Source organism: Pinus tabuliformis, chromosome 9, assembly GCF_031772625.1.
Source record: "Pinus tabuliformis cultivar Carrire ecotype Pingquan chromosome 9, CPIR1, whole genome shotgun sequence".
Lineage (NCBI taxonomy): Eukaryota > Viridiplantae > Streptophyta > Pinopsida > Pinales > Pinaceae > Pinus > Pinus tabuliformis.
The window spans coordinates 1,135,845,763-1,135,872,407 of NC_142307.1; the positions used below are offsets into that span (position 1 = coordinate 1,135,845,763).

A 26,645-nucleotide genomic window follows, 5' to 3' on the forward strand; every position below is an offset into this window, starting at 1 on the left:
CGAGACCCAACCGAGCTCCACACAATCATAATCCTTTGGTAAGTCCAACATTGAGATTAAGGTTAGCCTCAACCACAAACAATTATAATCCTTTGGGTATATCCAACATTGAGACTACAATCTTAATCCTTTGGGTAAATCCAACATTGAGACTAAGGTTAGCCTCAACCACAAAATGAGCTCCACACAATCATAATCCTTTGGGTAAATCCAACATTGAGACTAAGGTTAGCCTCAACCACAAACTAAGCTCCACACAATCATAATCCTTTGGGTAAACCCAACATTGAGACTAAGGTTAGCCTCAACCACGAACTGAGCTCAAGCTCCACAAAGTTCGAGCTCCACACAATCATAATCCTCTGGGTAAATCCAACATTGAGACTATGATCTTAATCCTTTGGGTAAATCCAATATTAAACTAAGGTTAGCCTCAACCACAACCACTTTATGTTAATTATACTAATTAATACCAAGCATAACACTTAAAATTCCAACAGAAAACAAAACACTTTATTTTGGTTATTTTAAAATTCCAATCTAAAGGAAAAACACTTCATTTTGGTTATTTTTGCTAATAAGAATGAACATAAGAATGTTCCATTGAAATAACCATGAATCACAACATAATTTTGACTGAATTCTCTCGAGATTTGAAAAGCGAGCTAACTTTATTGCTTCTTATGCCAGGCTAGTTATGCTAATGAGGCTAAGCATAACACTTCAAATTTTGAATGGAAAAGCAACGCACTTTATATTTGTTATTTTGTGCTAATGAGACTAAGCATAACAATGAAAATTCCAATTGATCCATGAAAATAACCATGAATTCTCATCATAATTTGAAAAGAGGTAATATTAATGCTTTGCCGGCTGCAAGTGCTTCTGGAATGAAGCTGGATTCCTGCTCCTATGAGTTCTCGTGTTGCACTAAATATCTCAGAATGCACCATTTCCCGTATTAGTTATATATATAAACCAAACTGGAATTGGAAATCAAATGATGAAATCTAGTTTCACTTGGGGCCATGGGCTTCTCACAATTGTACATGCAAATACATCCATGGCACTGCAATCAAATCAAGCCAGAGAGCGGAATATGTTATATCAGCTGGAATTAGCAGAGATCCCTTAGACCCTACTTAAATCTCTCAACTGTCGAGGTACAATGAGAGGCGTTGGTAGTGTACTGAGAACTAAAAACTTCCCCTATTCTTCTTCTACGGTGGTATGGAGTTCCCCATTTTCGTCGGGGACTGGCAGAGGTCGAGGATCGATCCCTTCAGGCGGCAGCAGCAGCAATGCCATCGGCAAGCCACCTGCAAAGCTAGGAGAGCAACAGCAAGAGGAAGACGATGATGAAGAGGAGCCCTCGCGGAGCCAATTACCCGCCGGACGAGGCCACGGAGGAGCATTGCCGAGACAGCAGGCGAGCAAGGTTTCCGGTCGTGTAAGCCAAGGGAGAGGCGGAGGTTTGGTAACCCCAATCCAAACGCCGGGCGATGGCTCCTCCTCTGCTCCAGAAGGTGCTGCATACAATCCTTTCAAAGCATGGGGAGCTGAACCTTTCCCTGCTTCCGGGGCGGGCCGCGGGCGAGGAAGCGGAAAACCCCCATCTGCAGAAGAGACCGAGTCAAGACCCTCGCAAGAAAGCCCTTCCCGGTCCCCCACGAAGGCCATCTTTCTCAAACGGTCGGAGCAACCCATAATGCCTAGCTCAGAAGAACCTGCAGACGCGCTGCCTTCAGTGCCTGGATTTAGAGGAACGTCGGGTTATGGACGAGGTATGCCTGTTCCCCCTCGGCCAACACAAACTGGAACAAATTTAACCGAAGAAAATCGGCACGCCCGTCCTGTGAGGCGAGTCATAGGTGGGCAGCAGGCTAGGCCAGGGCCGGCGCCTGTGTCTGCCACTCCTAGACTTGTGGGCGAGGATGCTGTGAAACAGGCACTGAACATATTGACCAAGCGGGCGGAGGAAACCGGGATTACAGGTGGGCCTGGCGGGCCTGGCGGGAGGGGCAGAGGCAGGGGCAGAGGCAGAGGTAGGGGTGCAATGCAGGGTAGGGGAAGAGGCAGGGGACGGGGCCGTGGCCGGGGCGATGCGGGGAAGATTTCTGCGGTTGATGATACCGGGGACCTATTCCTTGGGGACGATGCCGACGGTGATCGGTTGGTGAAGCGGATTGGAGAGGAGAAGTGGAACCAGATTGCCGAAGCGATTGATAGTGTCAGTGGAGACATTGTTCCAGATCCAGCAGAAGATATCTACGAGGATGCGCTGCATACCAATATGATGGTAAGTTTGTTACATGATTGCAGATGGCTTCCCCCCCTCATGTACCAGCCTTCATGTGTGTAGTGCTATAATGCATTGATAGTGTACGGATTTTTGTCAATTTTAAGGTTATTGGACACCCTTGTTTGGGATGAGAGTTTTGAGAATAGAGTTGAATTCAATGGAATTGAATAGTTAAAAAATGATAGCGTATTGCCAACATCTCTCACGAGAACACAGACTGATAGGATTGGATACCCACGTACAAACATTGGCTCAAATCTAAACTGTTTACCTGAGCATCCACTTCCCACATACAAATGGCCTTTTACCGGCATGTCACTACTACAAAATGGAATAAGCTCATTTTGTAAACGGACCCTCTTTCTGGCCACAAATCTAATAAGAATCCGGCAGAAATTTGAGGTTCTACTATGATCCAAGGCCTGTGCATAGTGGAACAATGTGGACCACTGGGGTTTTGCCCAATTCTGAATCGTCCTAGATCGTCAAAAAATTGATTAGAGTTCTGGATTGATGGAAACTCTAACTTTCTACATTTCTAGGTTCCAGCAACTGGAGGGAACTACAATACTAGACGGCTCTCTGTTAAACAATAGGGATATTTTTAATTAACCTTCACTTGTATGATGATAAAGTTGATTGAAAATGAAAACGATGACGTCATTTCAGGTTGATTAGTCCTCCTTGTTTCTTCCCTTGAAAATATGTTGGAGTTTGTTTGACATGTAAGTGTTTGGAATAGAGCTGAATGAGCTAAGAAGGGTAGTTTAAACCGTTGTTGCATTTATTGCGATAATATTGGCAATTGTCAGACCAGGAGTAACTCCAAACTTGGCAGAACAATTCAGAAAAACTGATTGGTGTATTTCATTAGGTAGCTATTGTTTATATACATGAATGTGACTGATCAGTTCATCTTCTTGATGACTGTTCACATTCCGGGTACACCCAACCGCTGAGGATTAGGTGTCAACAATTCCCCCCTTAATCTGAAGGGATGTTGGTGAGTCCAAGCATCGTTCTGAATCTTTCAAGCTTTTCTCTTCCAAGCGCTTTGGTGAAGATGTCTGCAATTTGCTCATTTGTGGAACAATGACGGAGATGGATTGTTTTGGCCTCAACATGATGTCGGATCAGATGATATTTAGTATTGATGTGCTTAGTACGATCATGGAACTTTGGGTTCTTGGCCAACTTTATTGTAGAGGTGTTATCAATCATGAGTGGAGTTGATTGTACTTGTTTTACCTGCAAATCTTCAAGAATTTTCCTGAGCCACACAATTTCTTTCGTTGCTTTAGCTGCTGCCACGTATTCTGCTTCTGTTGTGGAATCTGCTGGAACTGATTGTTTGCGTGATCTCCAGGAGACAACTCCTGATCCAAGACTCATAGCATATCCTGAAGTAGATACCCCAGTTTCTTTGTCTCCATCGAAGTCTGAATCAGAGTATCCAATCAACCTGAAGTCGTCCACCTGTGTATACTTGATTCCAAGGTCTTGAGTTCCCTTCAAGTACCTTAGAACTCTTTTTGCAACAGACCAATGTCCCTCACAAGGCTTTTGCATAAACCTGGAGAGGATTCCAACAGCAAATGAAATGTCTGGTCTGGTAGTAGTGAGGTAGATGAGACTTCCTACAAGCTGTCTATACTTTGTTGCATCCTCAAATTCTTTTCCTTCAATAGATGTGAGCTTTAAGTTTTGTTCCATTGGAATAGAAAGAGGATTGCACTCTGTCATGCCAAATCTGTTTAACAAATCTCCAATGTATTTCTTTTGAGAAAGAAATATGGATTTTGGATGTTGGGTTACTTCAATGCCAAGATAGTAATGAACATAGCCCAAATCAGTCATTTCAAAATTTTTTCCTAATTCTTTCTTTATGGATGCAATATAGCTTTCATTGTTCCCTGTCATTAAAAGATCATCTACATATACCACAAGATATACAACTGTTTTGCCAACTTTCTTGACAAATAAAGTTGCATCATCAAGATCAAAATGATTGAAGTTGAGTTTCAGAAGATGCTCAGTTAGTTTTTCATACCAGGCTCGTGGTGCTTGTTTGAGGCCATACAAGGACTTCACAAGTTTGCATACTTTATGTTCATGTCCTTTCACAGCAAATCCTTCAGGCTGGGACATAAAAACATTCTCTTTTAGATCTCCATTCAAGAATGCAGTTTTTACATCCATTTGATGGACTTTCCAACCGTTCTGAGCAGCTAGTGCAAAGAGTGTCCGGATGGTGGCCCATTTTGCTGTGGGGGCAAAAGTTTCCTCATAATCAACCCCTTCCTTCTGTGCAAAACCTTTTGCCACAAGCCTAGCTTTGTGCTTGTCAAGTGAGCCATCAGCTTTGTATTTGTTCTTGTAGACCCACTTGCAGCCAATTGGTTTGGTTCCAAATGGAGGATCAACCAGCTTCCAAGTGCCATTCTTTATGAGGGCATCATACTCCTTTTGCATCGCTTCTTTCCATTCATCATGAGAAGCAGCTTCTTTGAAGGAAGTTGGTTCAAAATCTGTAGACAAGTTCAATTCACAATCATAAGTAACATCCATATCAACAGGTGAATTAGAGTTATCTACATCACCTCCATCTTGTCGGTTTGTATTTCTGGTTCCTGTTTTTCCAATTTCATCAGGATGAACACTTTCAAGTGTCTTTGTCAGCCACTTTGGGGGACCTTTCTGAGATGGTCCAGGCTGCTCTGTTGATTGAGTTGGGATTGAATCAAGATTGAGTCTCCCAATTCTATCAATTACATCACTTAAACGATCATTCGGTGTTGGAGTTTCATGCAAGGGAGATTGTTCTTCAGAAGAAGATTCCACATGTTGATCTAGTATAGGAATCCCCCCTTCAAGATGTGGAATCTGATTATCAAACTCTTGAAATGATTTCGTTTTTGTGAATCTATCCAAGCGATCAAGTTGCCGCTCAACAACACTGTCAGATTTGGATGATTCAAGAAAAATGACATCTCTAGATACAACAAACTTTTTATTTACTTCATCATAGAGACGATATGCTTTAGAGGTGTTTGAATACCCCAGGAAGATACACTTACGACTTCTAGCACCAAGTTTGTTTCTATGTACCTTTGGTATTAAAGCATAACAGGTGGAACCAAAAATCCTGAGATGTTTTACCGAAGGAACATGTCCATACCACAATTCATAAGGAGTCTTGTTTCTTATAGCACTAGATGGACATCTATTCTTTATATATGCAGCACATAGAACAACATCAGCCCAAAACATTATCTTTACATTTTTGAAGAAAAGCATGGATCGTACCATATTCAAGATTGTTCTATTCATTCTTTCAGCTACACCATTCTGTTGGGGATTATAAGGCACAGTTGTTTGATGTTTGATCCCATGTTGGCGAAGATAGTTTTCAAATTCATTTGATGTATATTCTTTTCCATTATCAGTGTGAATAGACCCAATATGAGATTGTGCATCATTTTCAATCCACTTATGAAAATTCTTGAATGTTTGAAAAGCATCAGATTTGTTCTTCAATAAATAAACCCAACACATTCTGGTGTAATCATCAATAAATGTCATGATATATTTATTTCCATTTGCAGAAGGAACAGGCATTGGACCACATAAATCTGAATGAATGAGTTCAAGCTTCCTATGTGCTCTTGAATGTGAATCATGAAAAGACTATTTGCTATGCTTTCCTAGAATGCAAGCATCACATTGCTTATGTTTTCTAGGAATTGTAGGCAAATCAGCAACACCATTTTTCTTCAATAAGCGAAGACTGTCATAGTTTAAATGTCCAAATCTAGCATGCCATAATAAACTTGATGGAAGTGTACCTTCTTCATGATGAGAAATATATGAGAAATGTTGTGCATGAGCAGAGGTTCCTTGCAGTTTAAGAAGTCTTTCTTCTTCTATTCCCCTCATGACAAGTGAGTGGTCAGATGCCTTTCTTACCTCAAGCTTTCCATCAAACATATGAATGGAGTGACCTTGCTGGCGGATGTGGACCAAGGACAGCAAGTTTCTCTTGAGCTGTGGGAGATATAGAACATGATCTAGAAGAAAGTCTCGAAGACCAGGCAGTTTAAGCCTGATTGTGCCAAGCCCTGATGGCTTGATTTTTGACTGATCTGCAAAGTATACTGCTCCATCAACATTGTCAGTGAAATCTTCAAAAAAATCTTTCCTATGAGTCATATGACAGGTTGCTCCTGAATCAAGCAACCAATCATTTTTCGAAGAAGTAAGTGAAGCATTAAACAAATCTTCATTTACTCCAATGTTACATTGTGCCTCAATATAGTGAGCGGATTCAGGTGCTTTACCTTTGTCTGTATCACCAGTTTTACCTTTCTGCTGATTTCTTCTCTGCTCAATTTTGTCCCATGGTAGCTTGCATGTAGAAGCATCATGTGATCCATTTCGTTTGCAGCGAATGCAATGCAGATCTGCTTTTTCTGCTTGAGAGTGTCTGCCCCCCCTGCCTCTGAAGTATCTTCCTCTTCCTCTTCGTCCACCTCTTCCTCTTGTAGAATCTTGAGCAGGATGCTTTTCTTTATGAGCAAGGCAAACAGTCTCTTCAGAAGATTCAGGGACTGTTTTCTTTCCAAAGGCTTTCTCTCTTTCAGCAAACTTTTTCACAAGAGAGTCAAAGGTTATGTCTTTAAGATTTCCATTTGCTTGTAAAGACTCAAGATAATTGGAGTAAGTAGGATAGAGTGCCTTGAGAAAAACAATAAGAGGGATATCCAGCTCAACTTTAGTGGATTTGATATCATGCATTATGGATTTAACTTCAGATGCAAGAGCAAGAGGATCATTATTTTTCAGTTCAAGTGAAGAGTTTAATCATGAGCTGAACAACTTCAAGTGCAGAATGTGAGTCATAGAGTTCTTTCAGCTTTTGTAAAGCTTCAAAGGCAGTTGAATATGATGAAATATGGCGACTTACTTCTTCATTTACAGATGCTGCGATTAATGCATAGGCTTTGCTGTTCTTGTTTTCTCAAATGACAAGCTTTTTATCTGATGTAGGCTGCACAGGGTCTTTGTCTTCTTCTCCGACACACACTCCTTTCCACAACTCATTGTAGATGAGGGTGTGTTTTAACATCCGGGACCATTCAGGATAGTTCTCCTTGCCAGTGAGAACTATTCCTACCATAGAGACGATTGAATGCATTCTGTAAAAAAAAAATTACTTCTGCTGATAATTTTTTTTTTCCTTGCGTTACAGCCTTCAAATCCCTCTAATGTTTGCTAGAAGCATTTCATATCACTTCAATATATCATGCAATACTACTATGTTTAAAAAATGCGCAAGGGATCACTTCAATGTATTAATATATCACTTCAATATATCAATATATCATGTAATATTACTTTGAAAGCAGCGCAATATATAAATGCTTTGAATGATATAAATGTTTTGAATGATACTGCACAATACTCAACACTTTCAACTATCCTAGCAGCTTCGTGTCCAAGAATGCATGGAAAACGACCCTCTGGATCCTTTCCGCTCCAAGTATAAGCATCTGTGTGGCATAGATGATATTGCGTACTATAATATTCAATGTCTATACAGCTGACAACTAATAACTCGTTTCAAATACATAGATGATAATGCATACAATAATATCATCTTTATGAGTCACATACAATATCTTTATGCGGACCTATCCGAGCCCTCTCTCTATGGTTGAACCTCAGTAACACCCTCACCAACATGCAAAAACAACTTTGCATGCGATGACCTGACCCTGTGTCGACATCGCCGAGGGTTATATACACAGAAACGGAGATCAAATGAATGGATACAGCTGAAGCGCGTATATTGAGGATGTCCAAGTCGCAACACCTCAGGCAGAGGCTTACCACCTCTGCTCTTGACTTCACTGGTGTAGAGAACCAGAATACGGAAGCGGATTCTCTGTCAAGAAAAGCACAAGATGTAGCTAAAGGTACCTTGATCTCGGAAGAAAAGATACGGGCATGTATCAATTTCTGAAACCAGCTTTTGAATATTTTAACATTAGTGGACGGCCTCGAATCCGGCAAGGGGCTCGTGGAGGGAGTGGATGCCCGATACAAGATAGGAGAAATAGATGGGATCGTTCACTGTTACGAGGGATGTCAACTGAGACCCGGATGGAAGAGGGGCAGAAAGACATCTATTATGTCACCGGCGAGAGCAAGAAGGCGGTGGATGCTATCGATGAATATGCCATAGGGAAGCTCAAGGAGTACGACGGGGGAATGTACCTGAGAACAACGAGCTGCAAGTCGGCGTCGGAGGAGAGGAAGGTGCCGTAGAGCCAACGACAGAGGCGGTCTGAGGTGGAGCCAGAAGAGGCCTCCTTGACAGTCAGGAGGTCGTGTACGCCGTCTCCTTTGAAATCTTCTCAACGGAAGGATTTGGATTAGTCTTCAGTATTTCCACAACGTCCTCGATGATCTGTTGCAGAGCCGGTGCATCTGGTGTGGAGAGGCAGCGAATCAATGAACCGCAGGACAATCAATGACTTTAACCGATGCGCAGAGAATCAATGACACTCAGGACAATTAATGACTTTTAACCGATGCGCAGAGACCCAATGACACGCAGGACAGAGGTAGCGCTCAGGTATTCATGCGCAGAGAAAAGGAGTTACGACTATTCTAAGGACTGGCTCTGATACCATGTCAGACTAGGAGTAACTCCAAACTTGGCAGAACAATTCAGAAAAACTGATTGGTGTATTTCATTAGGTAGCTATTGTTTATATACATGAATGTGACTGATCAGTTCATCTTCTTGATGACTGTTCACATTCCGGGTACACCCAACCGCTGAGGATTAGGTGTCAACAGCAATATTGCAAGATTTTCAAGGTATGATAATATCACACACACACAGATGTACTGAGAAATTTTTCCAGCAGACATGTAATTTTGTATTTTGTTCAGGACCTTTGCATCTTCTTTGAAACCAATGGACATTCAGTACGCTATAACAGTGTTGTCTAGCTTTGCTACAGCCTTTTGATAATATATATATATATATATATATATATATATATATATATATATATATATATATAAGTGGGTGGGATAATAATGAAGAAGTTGACGTAAAAATATAAGAATTTGATCTATTTCAAAGGAGTATATTCATGTTCCTATTTCCCTAATATAATACTTTCTGGCTGGATATTTTCATTAATATATAGTCTCATTCCTATTCTTGCATCCTTTATTTCCAGAGCTTTGGCTCCCATTGGTCAAGAACCGGACTACTAGTTACGAATCAAGTATCGAACCAATGGGAAGATACTTGGATCCGATCTAAGATCATTATATGTTCGCTCCAGTTCTTGTTGTTCTTGATGTTGGAACAGTCTCCCTTTCTCTATGGGCTATGAGTTCTAGTATACAGGGTATATCTGCATTTATAGGAGCTTCAATTCTCGTGCTTATTTTCATCGTTGGTTCAGTCCATGCGTGGCGAAGAGGAACATTGGAATGGTCCTTAATTTCCGAGTGGGGGAGGGAAGTACAAAATGACATAAAGCCAATGATGAATCCTATGAAGTTACCTTTACTCGATCAAACAATTTTGAATCCAGATATTTAAACTACCCCAAACGATATATATATATATATTATATATATATATATATATATATATATATATAAATTATATTATCAAAAGGCTGTAGCAAAGCTAGACAACACTGTTACAGCGTACTGAATGTCCATTGGTTTCAAAGAAGATGCAAAGGTCCTGAACAAAATACAAAATTACATGTCTGCTGGAAAAATTTCTCAGTACTTACTGCTATTACAGATTCTATAATAGGTGCTTAATATATTGATAACTTTAAAAGGCATCTACTTAATGAAATATATGATGGCTTGTGGCCTCTTGCAAGCCTATGTTGGTTCGAATGGTTTCCTGATCCCCAGTCTCCATATTCTCAACCAGCTAGTGCAGAATCCTCTTCCTTTAGAACCCCTTGACTTGAATCCACAGAGAGCTGCCAGTTGGATGTCCCAGAGTGAGCTTCTTTGTGCAAATTCACCATTAGGTTGTTAGAAAACCAGAAAGGCAGAAATATTTTCTTGTCTTGACAATTACTTGTGATATACTTATGTTCTTACTTACTTTCATTATATTCTTCTTTTATCTTCTTCTCATCACGCAATCATCAAAATAGAGCATGAAGACCAATGACACCAGATATAGGCATTCAGCCAGGGCTAAAACCCCTAAGAAGGGGAAAACCCAATCAAATTCTTCCACTAATAGATTCAAATCAAACTTGAGACAATCCAAGACCTTAGACGAGACCAAAAGACCTTCCTCCTCCACCAAAAAAACCTTTCAAGATGATGAACCAAACACTAGAAGTCAACTTTTGTCAAACTGCTTCAAGTCAGAATTTCGACCCTACTGCAGCCCTGCAACTTCGACCCTCCTGCAGCTTCAGATTTTCACACATGTGGGACACAAGAGAGAGAAAAATAAGGTTCTTCTTTCTTTGTTGAGTTTCTTCTTCTTCTAGGCTTCTTCACTCATTCTTATTCCTATTTCACACTTCTTTTGTCCTCCTGCAACTGCAGATCAAATTGCTTGGATGTATGTTCAAAATGAGGTCGAGGTGCTGCCTTTATATAGTGGATTCTGCCTTCCAATTAGGCCGACTTGTCTAGGTTGAAGCTGACTTGGTGGAAGAGGCCTCAATAACTTAGTTTACATAAAAATAAATTTCTTTCAAAGCCCAAGAAGGATCTATTACATGATGACATGGACAAAGACTCTTGGCATAAACCCTAGAAGCCTACAATGGAGGCTTTAACCTATTAATCATTGACCCAAGCATGAAACCCATGCTTTAATAAGGTAATTTCTTTTACAATAATTTCTTTTTTCTTTCTTTTGACAAATAAATCACATTATGACTCAAATACAATTATGAAGACCAACACTAGTTACATTCTTCACCACTGCCTCTTAACTAGGGAGGTATTCATAATTACATATATACAAAGGTACATGGAAGATCTCAAAATGATATACTCTATGAAGAGTCATAGCACACACAGTGCTACAAATTGGATACATGACTAGGGTATCTAACCATGTGGGACTAAGTTGTGTTCCAAGCTTTAGCCACTCGAGGTACCATCAGGCTTTAGCTCTAACACAACGCAGGGATCTAGGTGCATATCCAAAGTCAGAGCTCCAAGACCAATGCCACCCTCCCTACTTCGGGATCTAGACATCATAACAAGCTAACCAGATGTCCTCCCAAGCATCTTGTTGCCCCAAGATGCTTCATCTCTCCTTATTAACTAAACTAGATATATCCACCAATCCAAGCATGCTTCAAACATTCAATCTTCTTATGGAGAGATCCTCTACAATCACAATCCCAATTAGCAACAAACTTTCAAATATATATACAAGTTAACACAAACCTTTGGGATCTTCAAATATTTGAATCGATGTTTCGAGCCATACACCGTCGATTCAAATAATTATGGATGCGAGAACTCCAGAAGAAAACTACACACAGTACAAATCTCAGAAGCCTCAAAACATAATCTGCAAATATACTGATGCTGCTTAGGTCATCATCATATAATCCAAACATATCTTCGTCAGAAACTATCTTCTTTAACTTCTTCAGCAGCACCCAACTCAGCTTCAACACTTCTTTCAAAAACATCTAACTTTATTGATTATGAATAACCATTAATAGTGCTTAAGTTATTTTCCAATTGCAAACATCTTCATGGCCTTTTTCATCAAGTTATTCACTTCTCTTTAAGCTCCCTCTCAATTAGGGAAATATACACTTTCCTTTACCCAAGGACAAGTCCATCAACTATCTGATTCTTTTAGTCATACAAGCTCTTCCTTTTGAAACAACAATTCATTGGAGAATTTAGATCTTCCTTCACATGGCAACAAGATCATCTATCGAACTTTAATGTAATCGAGGTTCTCACAACTCCCTCTTTTCATCATGCGCAACATCACAATCAAATTATCATCAAATATGAAGTTAGTATCTTCATCATCTTGAAGACTATGTACTTGTAAACAAGAAGTGCAACCAAACACAAATATATATGTATAAGAACATGAAGCATGTCATTATAATAGGAGCATAATAAATCAAATTTTAGACATTCAAGACCTAAACCTAGTTAGGTTTTATCAATCAAGAAATTCATCCATTAGTCTTCTTGTAGCAACATTTACTAGTGTTTCGACATAATCCCTAGATTTTATCATGAAAACTAGATCATATCAATAATAAAAAACATTATACTTCTAGAATTTCATTTTTATGCCCTAGAAAATCAACTACTAGGGTTTTATTAAAACCCTAGATTTCAAAAACTAAAACATGAATATCAACCATCAAGTTAGCATATTATCATTTCATCTCTAAGGTTCCATCAATACTTTCTAGAAACTTATATCAGTCTCATACTAGGCTCTTATTGTAATCCCATCAAACTCCATAATTAGATATACAATAAATCTTATCTAGGCAAGGGTTTCAATTATATGGAAGTACATATGCCCAGGATTTTCATTCGTAGCATTGACTATTGCAAGGGTTTAGTCATAATCCCTAATATACCAAACTCTAAGAAAACTAGGGTTTTTAGACATCAACAACAAACCCTAAAAGGCTAGGGTTTACCATAACATAACCAAAACCCTAAACATTAAGAGAGTAGGATTTTCGACAAGTGATAAACCCTAAGAAGATTAGGGTTTCATCATTAGCATACCTTAAGCATCGAAAGGCTAGGGTTTTACAGTGAACCCTAAAGGTTAGGGTTTCACCAAAATGAGCAAATAACAAGAGATAGAGTGATAAGGGTAGATTTAATCTAAAGATTAATCACCCAAACAAAGAATCCTTATGATTCAAAAACCCTAGACATAAGAGAGTTAGTCATATATAAAGCAAATTTCAAACTTAAGAGCATTCATACCTTCTTCTGCAACAAATTAAATCAAATCAAACATACCTTGAGTTGTTATTTAACAAACCTTGTAGAGCTTCTTTAGCAACAAGCCCACTTTCATGACACAAGTCCTTTCTTGAAGTTTCTTCCACAACCTTTGTGTATTCCTGCAAGCTTTTCTACCAAGGAAAATACAAAGAAAAGATTATGAGTATATAGTACAAACAAATCTAAGTGTATGGAGGAAATCAAACATGAAAAAGGAAACAAAGAACAATTTACTTATCTTTTGGTAAATTGGTGAAGGCTCCCTCTTAATCCAATATTTTTGAGGGATACCTATAACTTAACAAAACAAATCAAGAATTTATAACAAAACATATAAAAGACAAACTTTACAGAACTTAGAATAGTGATCTAGAAGGATATGCAAGGAAAGACTTAATATTATAAGTCTTTTACTTCGGGTTCTTCAGTCTTGTTCTTCTTTGGTGGAGCTTCATCAACAACATTTGCATGTTCTCTTTTTATTCCTTGGATTTTCAAGACATTGACTCTTGTAATGTCCCATCTTATGACAATTGTAACAATTAATCATTGATAGATCAACCTTCTTCTTGTGATTAGCAGAGTATGCATTGGAGGTGTTGTCCTCATCTTCTTCCTTCTTATTGTTTGTGAATGAAATGCAGGCTTCTTCTTGATTGCAAGCATTCCATATTTGTTCAAAAGATGGTGTGTCCTTCCAACTACTAATACCTGATGCAAAAGAGCTCTATGATTTTGGTAGTCCTAATAGTGCAACAATCACAAGTTCTTTTTCTGGTATAGCTTCATCAATGGCTTGGAGCTCATCTCTTATTTAGGAGATCCTCACAAAATATGAAGAAACAATATCATCTTTTGTCATCTTCATTGTTCTTAGTTCATTATTGAGACTGGCTATTTGTCCAATGTTCTTGATGGTGAATAATTTGGAGAAAGCTTCATACATCCCTTGTGCAGTATCTATGTTGAATATGTAAGGGATTAAATTGTCCTTTACTCCATCTACAATTAGATTCATGGCCAAGATGTCAGTTTCCCTGTACTTTTCTTTCACTGCATCATTTGTTGGTTTTTAAACTTTCCCTTGAACAAATTTTAATACTTTATGTTTTGCAAGGATGAGATCCATCCTTTTCTTCCATGCTCTATAGTCGGTAGCTCCTTCTAACTTATTCCTCGTCTTCATTGAAGTTGCCATAGATTTATAATGTTTTCCTTACTAGATAATAGGTCTTCCTTTTCTTATGTGATCCTTCTCTATTAAATTTAGGTATGTTCTATGCTAGAGCAATTTATTTCAATTTTCACAGTTAGCTCAATATCTTTTCCAGATTAGCAATCACATTAAAGTAAACTACAGATAGAACATAAATATAAATCGCAGAAGACAAGCCAAGACAAGAGGACACAAGATGTGGCGCTAGCCAGAGACAAATCCCAATGTGGGGAAACCCTTCATCAATTCTTCTTATATGATCTTCAATAGTTCAACAAAGAGAGAGAGATATATAGATAGTACATTTACAACAGAAGTCAACACTTTGACTTATCTAGATAAGAGCATAGATCATCTGCTAGGATGATGATACATGAGATCAGTTGAAGACATGTTGCTTCAACTGATTCTCCAAGGTGACTCCTTCACCTATCATAGTGCTGCATCTCGTCATCATGTTGCACCTCACTGTGCTGCACCATGCTGCACCCACCATTAAAATGCTGGACCTTATGCTGCTGTTGTCCCAGTGTTTAGCATTGCTGTACATAGTGCCACAGTGCCACTGCTGCACCATGCTTACTGTTGTCCCAATGTACTCGCTGCACTGTACTTGCTGCTATCCATGCTTTACCATGCTGTTGCTGTCCATGATTCTTCATGCTTGCAGCTGTCCCATGTTGTAGCTGTCCCATGCGTCACCAAGCTTGCAGCGGTCCCACTTGTAGCTGTCCTAGTGTCATTGTAGTTGTCCCATGTATAAGCTTGTTGTATTTAACTGCTGCATGAAGACATGTAGCATCCAACCATGTCGCTGCATCATACATAGTGCTGTACTATGCATCATACCATGCTGCACCCTTTTTACATTATGCTGCATTGCTACCCATCACTGTATGTTGATAGCACTATGCTGTACTATGTATACAACTGTTGTATACTATGCTGTCTATGTCACAACATTCATCACATCAGGTTGCACTCCTTTGGGGTATTCAACACTCCATGTTGACCCAACATGTGGCTCCACAGGCTGTTCCAAGTCTGATCTAAATCTGGTCAATATCCTTGACCCAATGCACCTCTAACATTGCTTCAAATTTGCTTGACACTTTGCTGTTCCTAACTGTTTTGTTTAGGACACTTGGGCATACTGTTGCAGCCCTAAGTTCCTCTCAACATTCCTCGAACATCCCTCCAAAAACTGCGGGCTAGGCAAGGAGAGATGCTCCTCCTCCACGCTGAAGGTAAGGGCTCAAGACAACCCTCAAATCTGCCCATGCTAGGTTTGCTATAGTGGTATGGCATGTGGCCTACCACACAACACTATTGCTGCTCACGACACCCTCCAACAATGATACAAACCATCCGTTAGCCTTTAAACAAGCTAGTGTTCAGCTCCCGAGGCTTTGACCTAGCACAACAAGCATCACACTTCATACAACAGACTTTGGACTTTGTTCAATCCATGAAACAGTCCTCCAACCCATGCTGCCCTAGCCTCCCATGTTGTGGCCTTAAAACAAAGATCTCCCTTTAGACTTGCGGCTAGGGCTAGGGCTTGAACGCATAACGGTTTAGGGCATATAGTAAACCCTTATAGGACAATGAGGGAGCCTACTTCAATCTCCTTCATGACAGCTGTGACGGTCCCCCCTTGACTTGCGTAGAGCCTTCTTTGATTAACTGCGTTAGGGCTTCTTCATTAGGGCAACGTAGAGCCTTTCTCCATTAGGGCAACGTAGAGCCTTTCTCCATTAGGGCAGTGTTATCCCTTAGGATCTCTTTTCCTACTAAAACCCAAAGACAAGTAGAGAGGAAGAGATCCCAAGTGTGTGTAGAAATGACTTGAAGGACACCTCTATTTATACTAGAACGTTGAGCACAAGTGGGGTTTATTTGGTTGCTGGCCGACCTTGACGGATTGTCCCATAACACTAATAAATTCATATCTCCATGAATACTTATCGGAATCCGATGATCTTTAGATCAATCCTACACCTCTCGATGAGAGGGATCCAAGAAAAATATCAGTGGCCATTAATAAGATGACCCACATGGAGTTTGGCCCTAGGTGCCAATTTTAACACTCCCTCTCAACTAGGGAGAACTCCATCCGCTGATCCATATGTCTGATTGTACTATCTCTACCATCAGTGCCCTGCACTGCTTTGCTTTGCTCTGCTGAACCATGAAGAAGAAGAATTGATCGAGAATGTCTCATACCATTCTCTACTGACCCGAAGTCAGTTTCATTTGAAGAGAGTGTGTCATATTACTCTTACTGACCCGAAGTCAGTTTTATTGATCCCAGATCAATATCACAAGAGAGTGTCTCAAACCACTCATACTGATCCTAGATCAGTTTCATTAATCCCAGATCAATGGAGTTCATCCTAGCATAGGGAGTATGGTAGATACAACGATGCGTCCATCGATAGTACTACTATGGTCCCTAAGTCCATTTCCCTGCTCATTGATCAGATGAGAGGTGCTTCCTATGAGTCACAGACTACATGGGCAGGATGCCTTGACATGAGAACTAATCATCTTGTCCCACAGGAGAACTAATCATCATGTCCCAAAGTCACCACGGGGTATCACAGGGGAAGGTTGAGCCATTTACCCTTGTACACAATGCACCATTAGGGGAGGGTGAGTCGCCCTATGGTCGTGTGTTGCTCCAGTAAGTAGCCCAAGCCCCCCAGAGCTCCTAGAGCTCAATGCATGCAACATGCATGACCCTTTTAAGAAGGTCTCTCAACGACTCCAAGTCGTTCGGGAAAGTCACAGGTTTGACCTTTCCCCGGGGCTTTGACAAAATGTCTGCGACCTATACATCAGTCTCCATGCGATGGAGCCTCCTCGCTCATCGACTTACCATATCCTAGATAAGGTAGTATCTGATGCCTATTTGCTGGAGCAATCATCGAATATGGGATTCCTCAACAATCGAATCCCCCCGGTTGTCACAAAGGATCACAATGGTATTCGTCACGTGTACAAGCAACTCATTGAAGATCTTCCACAACTAGGGAGCTTCACACGAGATCATACTCGTAGCTATGTATTCGGTCTCGACGATGCTTATAGCAACCGATTTTCGCTTCCTGCTCATCCATGATATTGAAGCAGGATCCAAAGAGAACTAGCACTGAGAAGTGCTCTAGTGGTCCTCCACACTGCTTGCCCAGTCAGCATTCAAATAATCATGCAGCTTCATATTTTCGGCAGTGTACCTCAATCCATGAGAGATTGTGCCCCGAAGATATCTCAAAAGATTCTTGGCACCAATCCAGTGAGGCTCAACCAAATATGAGCTCACCATGCTAACTGCAAAACATATATCCGGATGGAAGTTCACCAAGAACATCAATGCAAATAAGTTTATGAAACTCAGAGGCATTTCCCAACCGACATCATCACCATATAACTTCTGAAATTTAAGATCCTCGAGGTAGTCATAGGCTTGCAGTTTACCATTTCACATCCGGAATCCAACTCCCTCTTACTTCTATGAGTGAGAGGGTCAACACCTATCAGAAATAGATCGTTCTTAGAAGGTGCCGGTATGAGAGGTCTATCATCCACAACCTTCAAACAATGGTTTGGATCAGCTTCACTCTTAGTGAATCTCAGCTTCATCTGACAACTATCAATCCTCTCATATCAAACCCGGGGTGATTTGCTTGAAGCCATAGAGGGCTTTCTTCCACCTTTATACATGAGATTCCTGATCATGAATCTCAAACTCCTTGGGTTGTTCCAAGCCCGTGGACCTGCTACATCAGGGGAATGGTCCCCTTGTAGGATTTTCCTTCCATACATCTCAGAAATGTACCTTCATGCTCTTTTTGAATTTAGGCGTCCCTGTCACCATTTGACTCACATCGGGTAGGGCCCCATAAGCAGATCTCCGGTGTTATAGATGAGATATGTCAATTGACATGATCCCCAATGGACCATCTTGCAACTTGATACAAATTGCCAATCCTGAACCCATGAGAAAAAGCATCTTTTGAAAATTCTATTTTCAAACACGTACCTTTCCATCGAGGAATGCTTCCCTGTAACCTTTGACTTTCATTGCCGAAATGGACACCAGGTTCTTCTTGCGATTAGGTACATAAAAGAGATTTTGTAGATGAATTGAGTTACCCTCATTCAATTGAGGGGTAACATTTCCTACACCCTTTCAGGGATAGGTGGCAGCGGCTCCAAGTATAATCCCATGATTGTTTCCATTTCTACCAAATTAGAGAGAGCAACCTTCTATTTGATGGAGTGTCTTGAAGCACTACAATCAATACGCTAGATTCTCAAAGAATTTGAAGGAGAGGGCCAATACAAGATAACACTTCTTTATCTTATCAGAAACAACATTTGATTCTTCATACCTGGGGTTCCTTGCTTTCTCTAAAGAGTTGACCGTTTCCTTGATGACCTGCATTACCTGTCATTCCTCTGATCATTGAAGATGTCCCTAGAATGATTTTTATCTTCATCAAGAGATGTGTCCCAACCATTTGGACACTCCTTCGCATAATGGCCAAACTTATTGTAAGCAAGGCATTTGCCTTTCCTTTCACCCTGAGATCCGGACTTCCCATTGAAGTGATCTGTAGGTAGGCCTTTAGAAGCTTCCGCTCCGCCATAATATACTCTGCTTCGACTTCACTCTTGGTGAATTTGAAGAGGGATGAGGAATCCATTGATCCTTTTGTCCTTTCCCAACTGTCTTCGGTGATTGCTCTTTCACTTTTGCTTGAGCATTGTCTTCACCTCAACTCCGATACCATGTTAAATTTAGGTATGTTCTATACTAGAGCAATTTATTTCAATTTTCACAGTTAGCTCAATATCTTTTCCAGATTAGCAATCACATTAAAGTAAACTGCAGATAGAACATAAATATAAATCACAGAAGACGAGCCAAGATAGGTGGACACGAGATGTGGCACTAGCCAGGGACAAACCCCAATGTGGGGAAACCCTTTGTCAATTCTTCTTATATGATCTTCAATAGTTCAGCAGAGAGAGAGAGAGAGATAGAGATAATACATTTACAACAAAAGTCAACACTTTGACTTATCTAGATAAGAGCATAGACCATCTCCTAGGATGATGATACATGAGATCAGTTGAAGACATGCTGCTTCAACTGATTCTCCAAGGTGACTCCTTCACCTATCATAGTGCTGCATCTCGTCATCATGCTGCACCTCACCATGCTGCACCATGCTGCACCCATCATCACAATGCTGGATGTCATGCTGCTGCTGTCCCATTGTTTAGCACTACTGTACATAGTGCAAACACTGTACATAGTGCCACTGCTGGACCATGCTTACTGCTGTCCCAATGTACTTGCTGCTGTCCATGCTTTACCATGCTGCTGCTGTCCATGATTCTTCATGCTTGCAGCTGTCCCATGTGACACCAAGCTTGCAGCTGTCCCACTTGCAGCTGTCCTAGTGTCATTGCAGCTGTCCCATGTATAAGCTTGCTGTATTTAACTGCTGCATGAAGACATGTAGCATCCGAGCATGTAGCTGCATCATACATAGTGCTGTACTATGCATCATACCATGCTGCACCCCTTTTACATTATGCTGCATTGCTACCCATCACTGTATGTTGATAGCACTATGCTGTACCATGTATACAGCTGTCATATACTATGCTGTCTATGTCACAGCATTCATCACATCAGGCTGCACTCCTTTGGGGTATTCAACACTCCATGTTGACCCAACATGTGGATCCCACAGGCTGTTCCAAGTCTGATCCAAATCTGGTCAATATCCTTGACCCAATGCACCTCTAACACTGCTTCAAATCTGCTTGGCACTTTGCTGTTCCTGACTGTTCTGTTTAGGACACTTGGGCATACTGTTGCAGCCCTAAGTTCCTCTCAACATTCCTCGAACAACCCTTCAAAAACTGCGGACTAGGCAAGGAGAGATCCTCCTCCTCCACGCTGAAGGTAAGGGCTCAAGACAACCCTCAAATCTGCCATGTGGCCTACCACACAACACTACTGCTGCTCACGACACCCTCCAACAATGATACAAACCATCTGTTAGCCTTTAAACAAACTAGCATTCAGCTCCCAAGGCCTCAACCTAGCACAACAAGCATCACGGCTTCCTACAACAGACTTCGGACTTTGTTCAACCCATGAAACAGTCCTCCAACCCATGCTGCCTTAGCCTCCCATGCTGTGGCCTCAAAACAGAGATCTCCCTTTAGACCTACAGCTAGGGCTAGGGCTTGAACGCATAGCATTTTAGGGCATATAGGAAACCCTTATAGGACAACGAGGGAGCCTACTTCAATCTCCTTCATGACAGCAGTGAGGGTCTCCCTTTGACTGTGTAGAGCTTTCTTGATTAACTGCGTTAGGGCTTCTTCATTAGGGCAGCGTAGAGCCTTTCTCCATTAGGGCAGCGTTACCCCTTAGGATCTCTTCTCCTACTAAATTCCAAAGACAAGTAGAGAGGAAAAGAACCCAAGTGTGTATAGAAATGACTTGAAGGCCACCTCTATTTATGCTAAAACATTGAGCACAAGTGGGTTTATTTGGTTGCTGGCCGACCTTGACGAATTGTCCCATAACACTACTAAATTCATATCTCCATGAATACTTATCGGAATCGAATGATCTTTAGATCAATCCTACAACTCTCGATGAGAGGGATCCAAGAAAAATATCAGCTGCCATCAATATGATGACCCACATGGAGTTTGGCCCTAGTTGCCAATTTTAACATTCTCTTTGACCCTTTTCAATAGATATTCAAGCTGCCTTTTTCTTTCCTCCTTCACCTTAGCTCTGAAACCACGTTAGAAAACCAGAAAGGCAGAAATATTTTCTTGTCTTGAAAATGACTTGTGATATACTTATGTTCTTATTTGCTTTTTTTTTTTAATATTCTTCTTTAATCTTCTTCTCGTCAAGCAATCATCAAAATAAAGCATGAGACCAAGGACACCAGATATAGGCACTCAGCCAGGGCTAAAACCCCTAAGAAGGGGAAAACGCAGTCAAACTCTTCCACTAGTAGATTCAAATCAAACTTGAGACAATCCAAGACCTTAAACCAGACCAAAAGACCTTCCTCCACCAAGTCAACCTTTCCAGATGTTGAACCAAATATTAGAAGTCAGCTTTTGTCAAACTGCTTCAACCCAGCTTCAAGTCAGAATTTCGGCCCTACTGCAGCCCTGCAACTTCGGCCCTTCTGCAGGTTCAGATTTTCGCACGTGTGAGACACAAGAGAGAGAAAAATAAGGTTCTTCCTTCTTCGCTTAGGGTTTCTTCTTCTTCTAGGCTTCTTCGCTCCTTCTTCCTATTTCACACTTCTTTTGTCCTCCTGCAACTGCAGATCGAATTTGCTTGGATGTCTGTTCCAAATGAGGTCAAGTTGCTGCCTTTATATAGTGGATTCTGCCTCCCAATCAGGCCGACTTGGTGGAGGCGGCCTAAATAACTTAGTTTACATAAAAATAAATTTCTTTCAAAGCGTAAGAAGGGTCTATTACATGATGACATGGACAAAGACTCTTGACATAAACCCTAGAAGTCTACAATGGAGGCTTTGACCTATTAATCATTGACCCAAGCATGAAACCCATGCTTTAATAAGTCAATTTCTTTTACAATGATTTTTTTCTTTCTTTCTTTTGACAAATGCATTGCATTATGACTCATACAATTATGAAGACCGACACTAGTTACATTCTTCAACATAGGTTCCTTATCATGTTACTTTCTGCGTCAAGAATGGGAATTTGATGTTCCACCTGTACCAGAACATATTATAGATGAAATTTACGTGAGATCCTGTTGTTCACTGTCATGAGCTTTGGAATTAACAAAGGAAATAGAAGTTCTGTTGCTTTGCTTCATTTCTTTGTGAGAACAAACAATCCTCTGGATTTCTTGTGAATCTCTGTAATCCATAAATGCTAATAGAGAGACATAGTGATAGGGCCAGTCCACAAGGAAAAACCGTGTCTTGGTGGGTCAATGGACCCACAACTCCAAACACGAGGTTTCTTTTAAGAAGCCAACAGTGAACTTAGAGGAGAGACGCCAGAGAACATAATACCAGAGCCAGAGATGTGCATATTCTTGGGGTATGAACTTCACAAACAGAACGCCCACATAACCAGACTGCCAACCCCTACAATTAACAGATATTGTTCCATTCCAGCTGAGACGTATCAGGCCTAGTTAACCAGAACCCCCAGCACTCAAAATTTCTAGGCCAATAGAACCAGAGACAATCACGAACAGAATTGCAAATAACCAACCATGCTAAGAAGAACCAAGTTGAAAACCACAGCACGTTCTAGATGATGGCTGACCACGTGGGGAGTCTTCCGCTGCTTGCAGTATCACAATGCTCCATAATCTCTCACCTTGCTTGGGATACATTTTATTCCGGCATTCAAATTTCCAATTCCCTGAAAGCTTGAGCATGTGTGAGGGGAGCTCAGGTCTCATCGCGTTTATTATCTCACCTTCGTAGTGGGATTGGCACGTGATAGACAAATGGTATATTAATTTGCTAGTACTTTTCATTTAGTGCATGAGATTGATTAAGGTATAGTTTCTGAGGCTAATAAACAATTAACTGTGAGCTCCCTCAATTTGAAACCAATAGCCTCATTAACAAGAGAGTTTGCTTGATGATTGTTCCCCCTTAGGACTTGATAACAAAATATGTTTTGAATTCTAGTGACCTCCTGTTGAGTTCATGCCAATATGGAGGAAAGTTTGTTCTCAGCTGGAAGAGATTGAATTCATGCATCCACTGCCATACACAATCCCTGTAATAATGCATATGCTTCTGCTTGGTTATTGGATGAGATTCCCAATCTCTAGTTGTAGGATATTACTGCTTTTCCTCCAGGATCAATGAGGATCCTTCCCACACCCGCTGCCCCTAATATATTGAGATACATTCAAAAATGATATTTTGTTGATATTTTACATTGTCTTTCGATAGATTGTCGAATAATTTTATTGTTTCTAAGTTGGCTGATATTTTCCAATATTTTTCCTGAAATTGCCTATAAGTTATTCCGGGCCCTTGAAATATATGACCAGACATATGTATCCCAGCCACAAGCAAATGAAAACAGACAAACACACTGGCACCATCAAGTGTTGTTAGTACAGCAGGGTGGGTGAAATGTTAACACATCAGCTAGGGACTTGCATCTCAAACCTTGCTTCTGATTGTCCAAGCATTAGGTCCATGTTCCTCATGAATCATTCTCGTCATGTATAGAGTTTGAAAGTAGGACAACCACAGAGATGTTAAAGGATTTCCCTTCAAGGATAAATGTCTGATGATTCGTACATTGCTTTGCCTTCTCTTATACTTTGGCAATATCTTGATGCACTTGTAAGTCTATGTTTACTTGAATATTCAAGGGAAAATAAAAATGATTTGTTGTTATTTTCTACCTCGTGCTACTCTTTGGCCCTTAAAATATTATCCAACATTTCCCCCTGATCAGCAATGTAAAGGCGCATCAAATACTCTACACTTTGACAAATTCTGTATGCTGACTATTTTATGTTTTACATGTTCTTGGATGCAGTTAGAATTTGAACCTGAATATGCGATGGAGTCATTTGGGAAAAATCCCGATATAGATGAAAAGCCTCCAATTTCTCTTAGAGAGTTTCTGTTGAAAATGAAACCCCTTTTGGTTGCGACAGAAGGAATAGAAAATGAAGAAGAATGGAAGGTATGTGCATTTTTCTGTAGTTCTTTATTTGTAATTTTATATTTGTATTGCATTTGAAAATTAGGTGCACCTTGTTTCCTGTTTTCCAGCAATGTTCTAGATGAAGGGTTGTGTTTCTGCAATGTATGTGACAGTTATTATAATGTATTTTTGTTTTAAAGGTAGCATCCTTTTTGAATAGAAGACTTAATATTCATAGTTGGAGGAGCAGCTTAAAACTAGTATGTGATTGAGGAAGGTAATAACTAATGAGGATATGCCCTTTGTATCTGAAGATTTTCTACTTATGAGCGTTGTCTATCCATGTACCTGTCATTCTGGTGTGTTGAAATTTGGTTGAGTTGGTGACAAATTTCTGCCCTTATTTTGTTTGATCTTGCACATGGAGATCTGTTATTCTTGGTGTAAAGGAACTTGACATTAATCACATTAAAAGACATGACTATTGTTATCACCTTCTCCTCATCTACCATGAGAAGCTTCCACATTCATCTTGAAGGTGATTAGATTGAAGATTTGAATGAGGACAAGGTTTGAGTAGGGGTTTGCTGAGAAATTAAGCTAATGCCAAGATTGCTTTATTCTTAAGATGACTTAGATTAGAAGCTAAACAATTACCCGTGAAGGCCTATTTTTAACACTATAAAGCTGAAAGCATCACCAAATCAAGCGCTTCTCAAGCATCACCAAATCGAATCAATGCCTGTTGTTAAACTTTGTCACAATGTCTCTATGGAGGGGATAGCCAGCCTGCATATAGCCTTTTTTTGGGATCCATCTCTGCAGATTACCAGCACTTTCCCTGGAGCTAATTCAATGTGTGAGTCAACAAGTACAGATGAAAGTTCCCATGACAAGAACTATAGCATCCACATCAATATTTGACAAGACTGGATTTAGCGCTTGAAGAGTTATTTTGGAGGGTGAAACTACGTCAAATGTGGTCTTTATCCCAAGATTAAATTTGCACATGAATGACGTGTACTTTAGAGTAAGAGGGTTGCTTTCCTAAATAAAGCATTCTGCTAAATTTAGCTTATGAGGGCGCTGTCATTTCTGCTGTTAATTCTATGGCCAGTGGTGTTGAAAAATGTGTAACTAGGTTCGGCCTTCTTTAGTATGAAATGTATTCTTGTAAATGTAAAATGAAAAAGAAATTATTATTATTATTGGAGCATGGATTTCATGTTCAAGTTCTTTTATTTTATAGGTCAAGCACCCATTGAGTGCTTCTAGGGTTTGTCCTAGGTATAAGAGTCGTTATCATATATGGAAGACCCTATGGGCACATTGTAAATTGTAAAGGGAAATTTATTTTGTCTTGAAAGTGTCAAAATACCTCCAAGATCAAGCCGGCCTAATGAGCTGTCAAGTTGGCCTAGTACATGAAGAGCCACATCCACTCTTGAGGAAGCCTATATATAAGAGGAACTCGTCCTCCATTTGGATCACTCACTCTCTCATCTCTTATGCGAAGAAGACAAAAGAAGAAGATCAGAGAAGAAAGTGTGAAGGAGCGAAGGACGAAGAAGTCAAAGTGTGTGGGTCTCTCTCTATTCTTCTGGAAGTGTGAAGTTAGGGTTTCTGTGCTGGGATACTCTGAGGTTTGATTTTGGAAGCAATAGAGAAGGGAAGGCAAGTGAAGGTCTCTTAGGACATCTTACTAGCCCTAGGACTCAAGTCAAGGCAAGCGAAGTCAAGAGGAAGGCTATTAGAAGGAGATCAAAGTCTCCTAGAGAAGCAACAATAGTTGCAGCAGTTGTTGGGGAGCAAAATTTCAGATCTACTGAGAGGTCGAAGATCTTGCAGCAGGAGGCCGTGGAAGACTTTATCTTGGAGGGTATTTGTCTGAGTCTAGGTCATGGTATTCATTAATTGAAAGATCTGAAAGATAAAAGAGATTTTTGGGTTTTCCCCTGAAGAGGAGGGGTTTTGGCCCTAGCTTGCAGCCTATATACTGTGTCACTGTTCTTACTGTTTTGGTAGCTGTTTGATGTATTGCACACTGGAATAATAAAGATCAAAGCTAATAAGTAAAAAGTTAACACAAATAGTTATCAAGAAAGAGAATTAACATATACATTTCCCTATTGAATTTTCAACATGGTATCAGAGCTTTGGTTCTCTAAGGGCATCATGAAGATCTCCTATACTATGAAGAAAGCCATCAAGAAGATTGCAAGCCATCTCAAGAAAGGTATCAAAGAAGCACAGAGTTTCTTATTCTATTCAAAGAAGGTATCATTCAAAGAAAGAGATGAAGGTCTCTTCTCGACTCTCTCTGGGACATTTCAAGATGAAGACATCTGGGTACTTGATAGTGGT

At 40.3% G+C, this 26,645-nt stretch overlaps 1 protein-coding gene across 2 annotated transcripts in view; it reads left to right on the forward strand.

Annotated features, from left to right (window-relative positions):
• The first annotated feature begins 757 nt into the window (after window positions 1-757).
• Window positions 758-26,645, forward strand: part of LOC149152637 (uncharacterized) — a 154,395-nt gene continuing 128,507 nt past the window's right edge. For both annotated transcript variants that reach the window (XR_016262543.1, XM_089439506.1), the window contains exons 1-2: window positions 758-2,299; window positions 24,171-24,320. Coding sequence is in view for 1 of the 2 variants with exons in the window: in XM_089439506.1 (XP_089295632.1) it covers window positions 1,169-2,299; window positions 24,171-24,320 (1,281 nt within the window). In the remaining variant the exon portion in view is untranslated. The remainder of the gene's footprint in view (window positions 2,300-24,170; window positions 24,321-26,645) is intronic.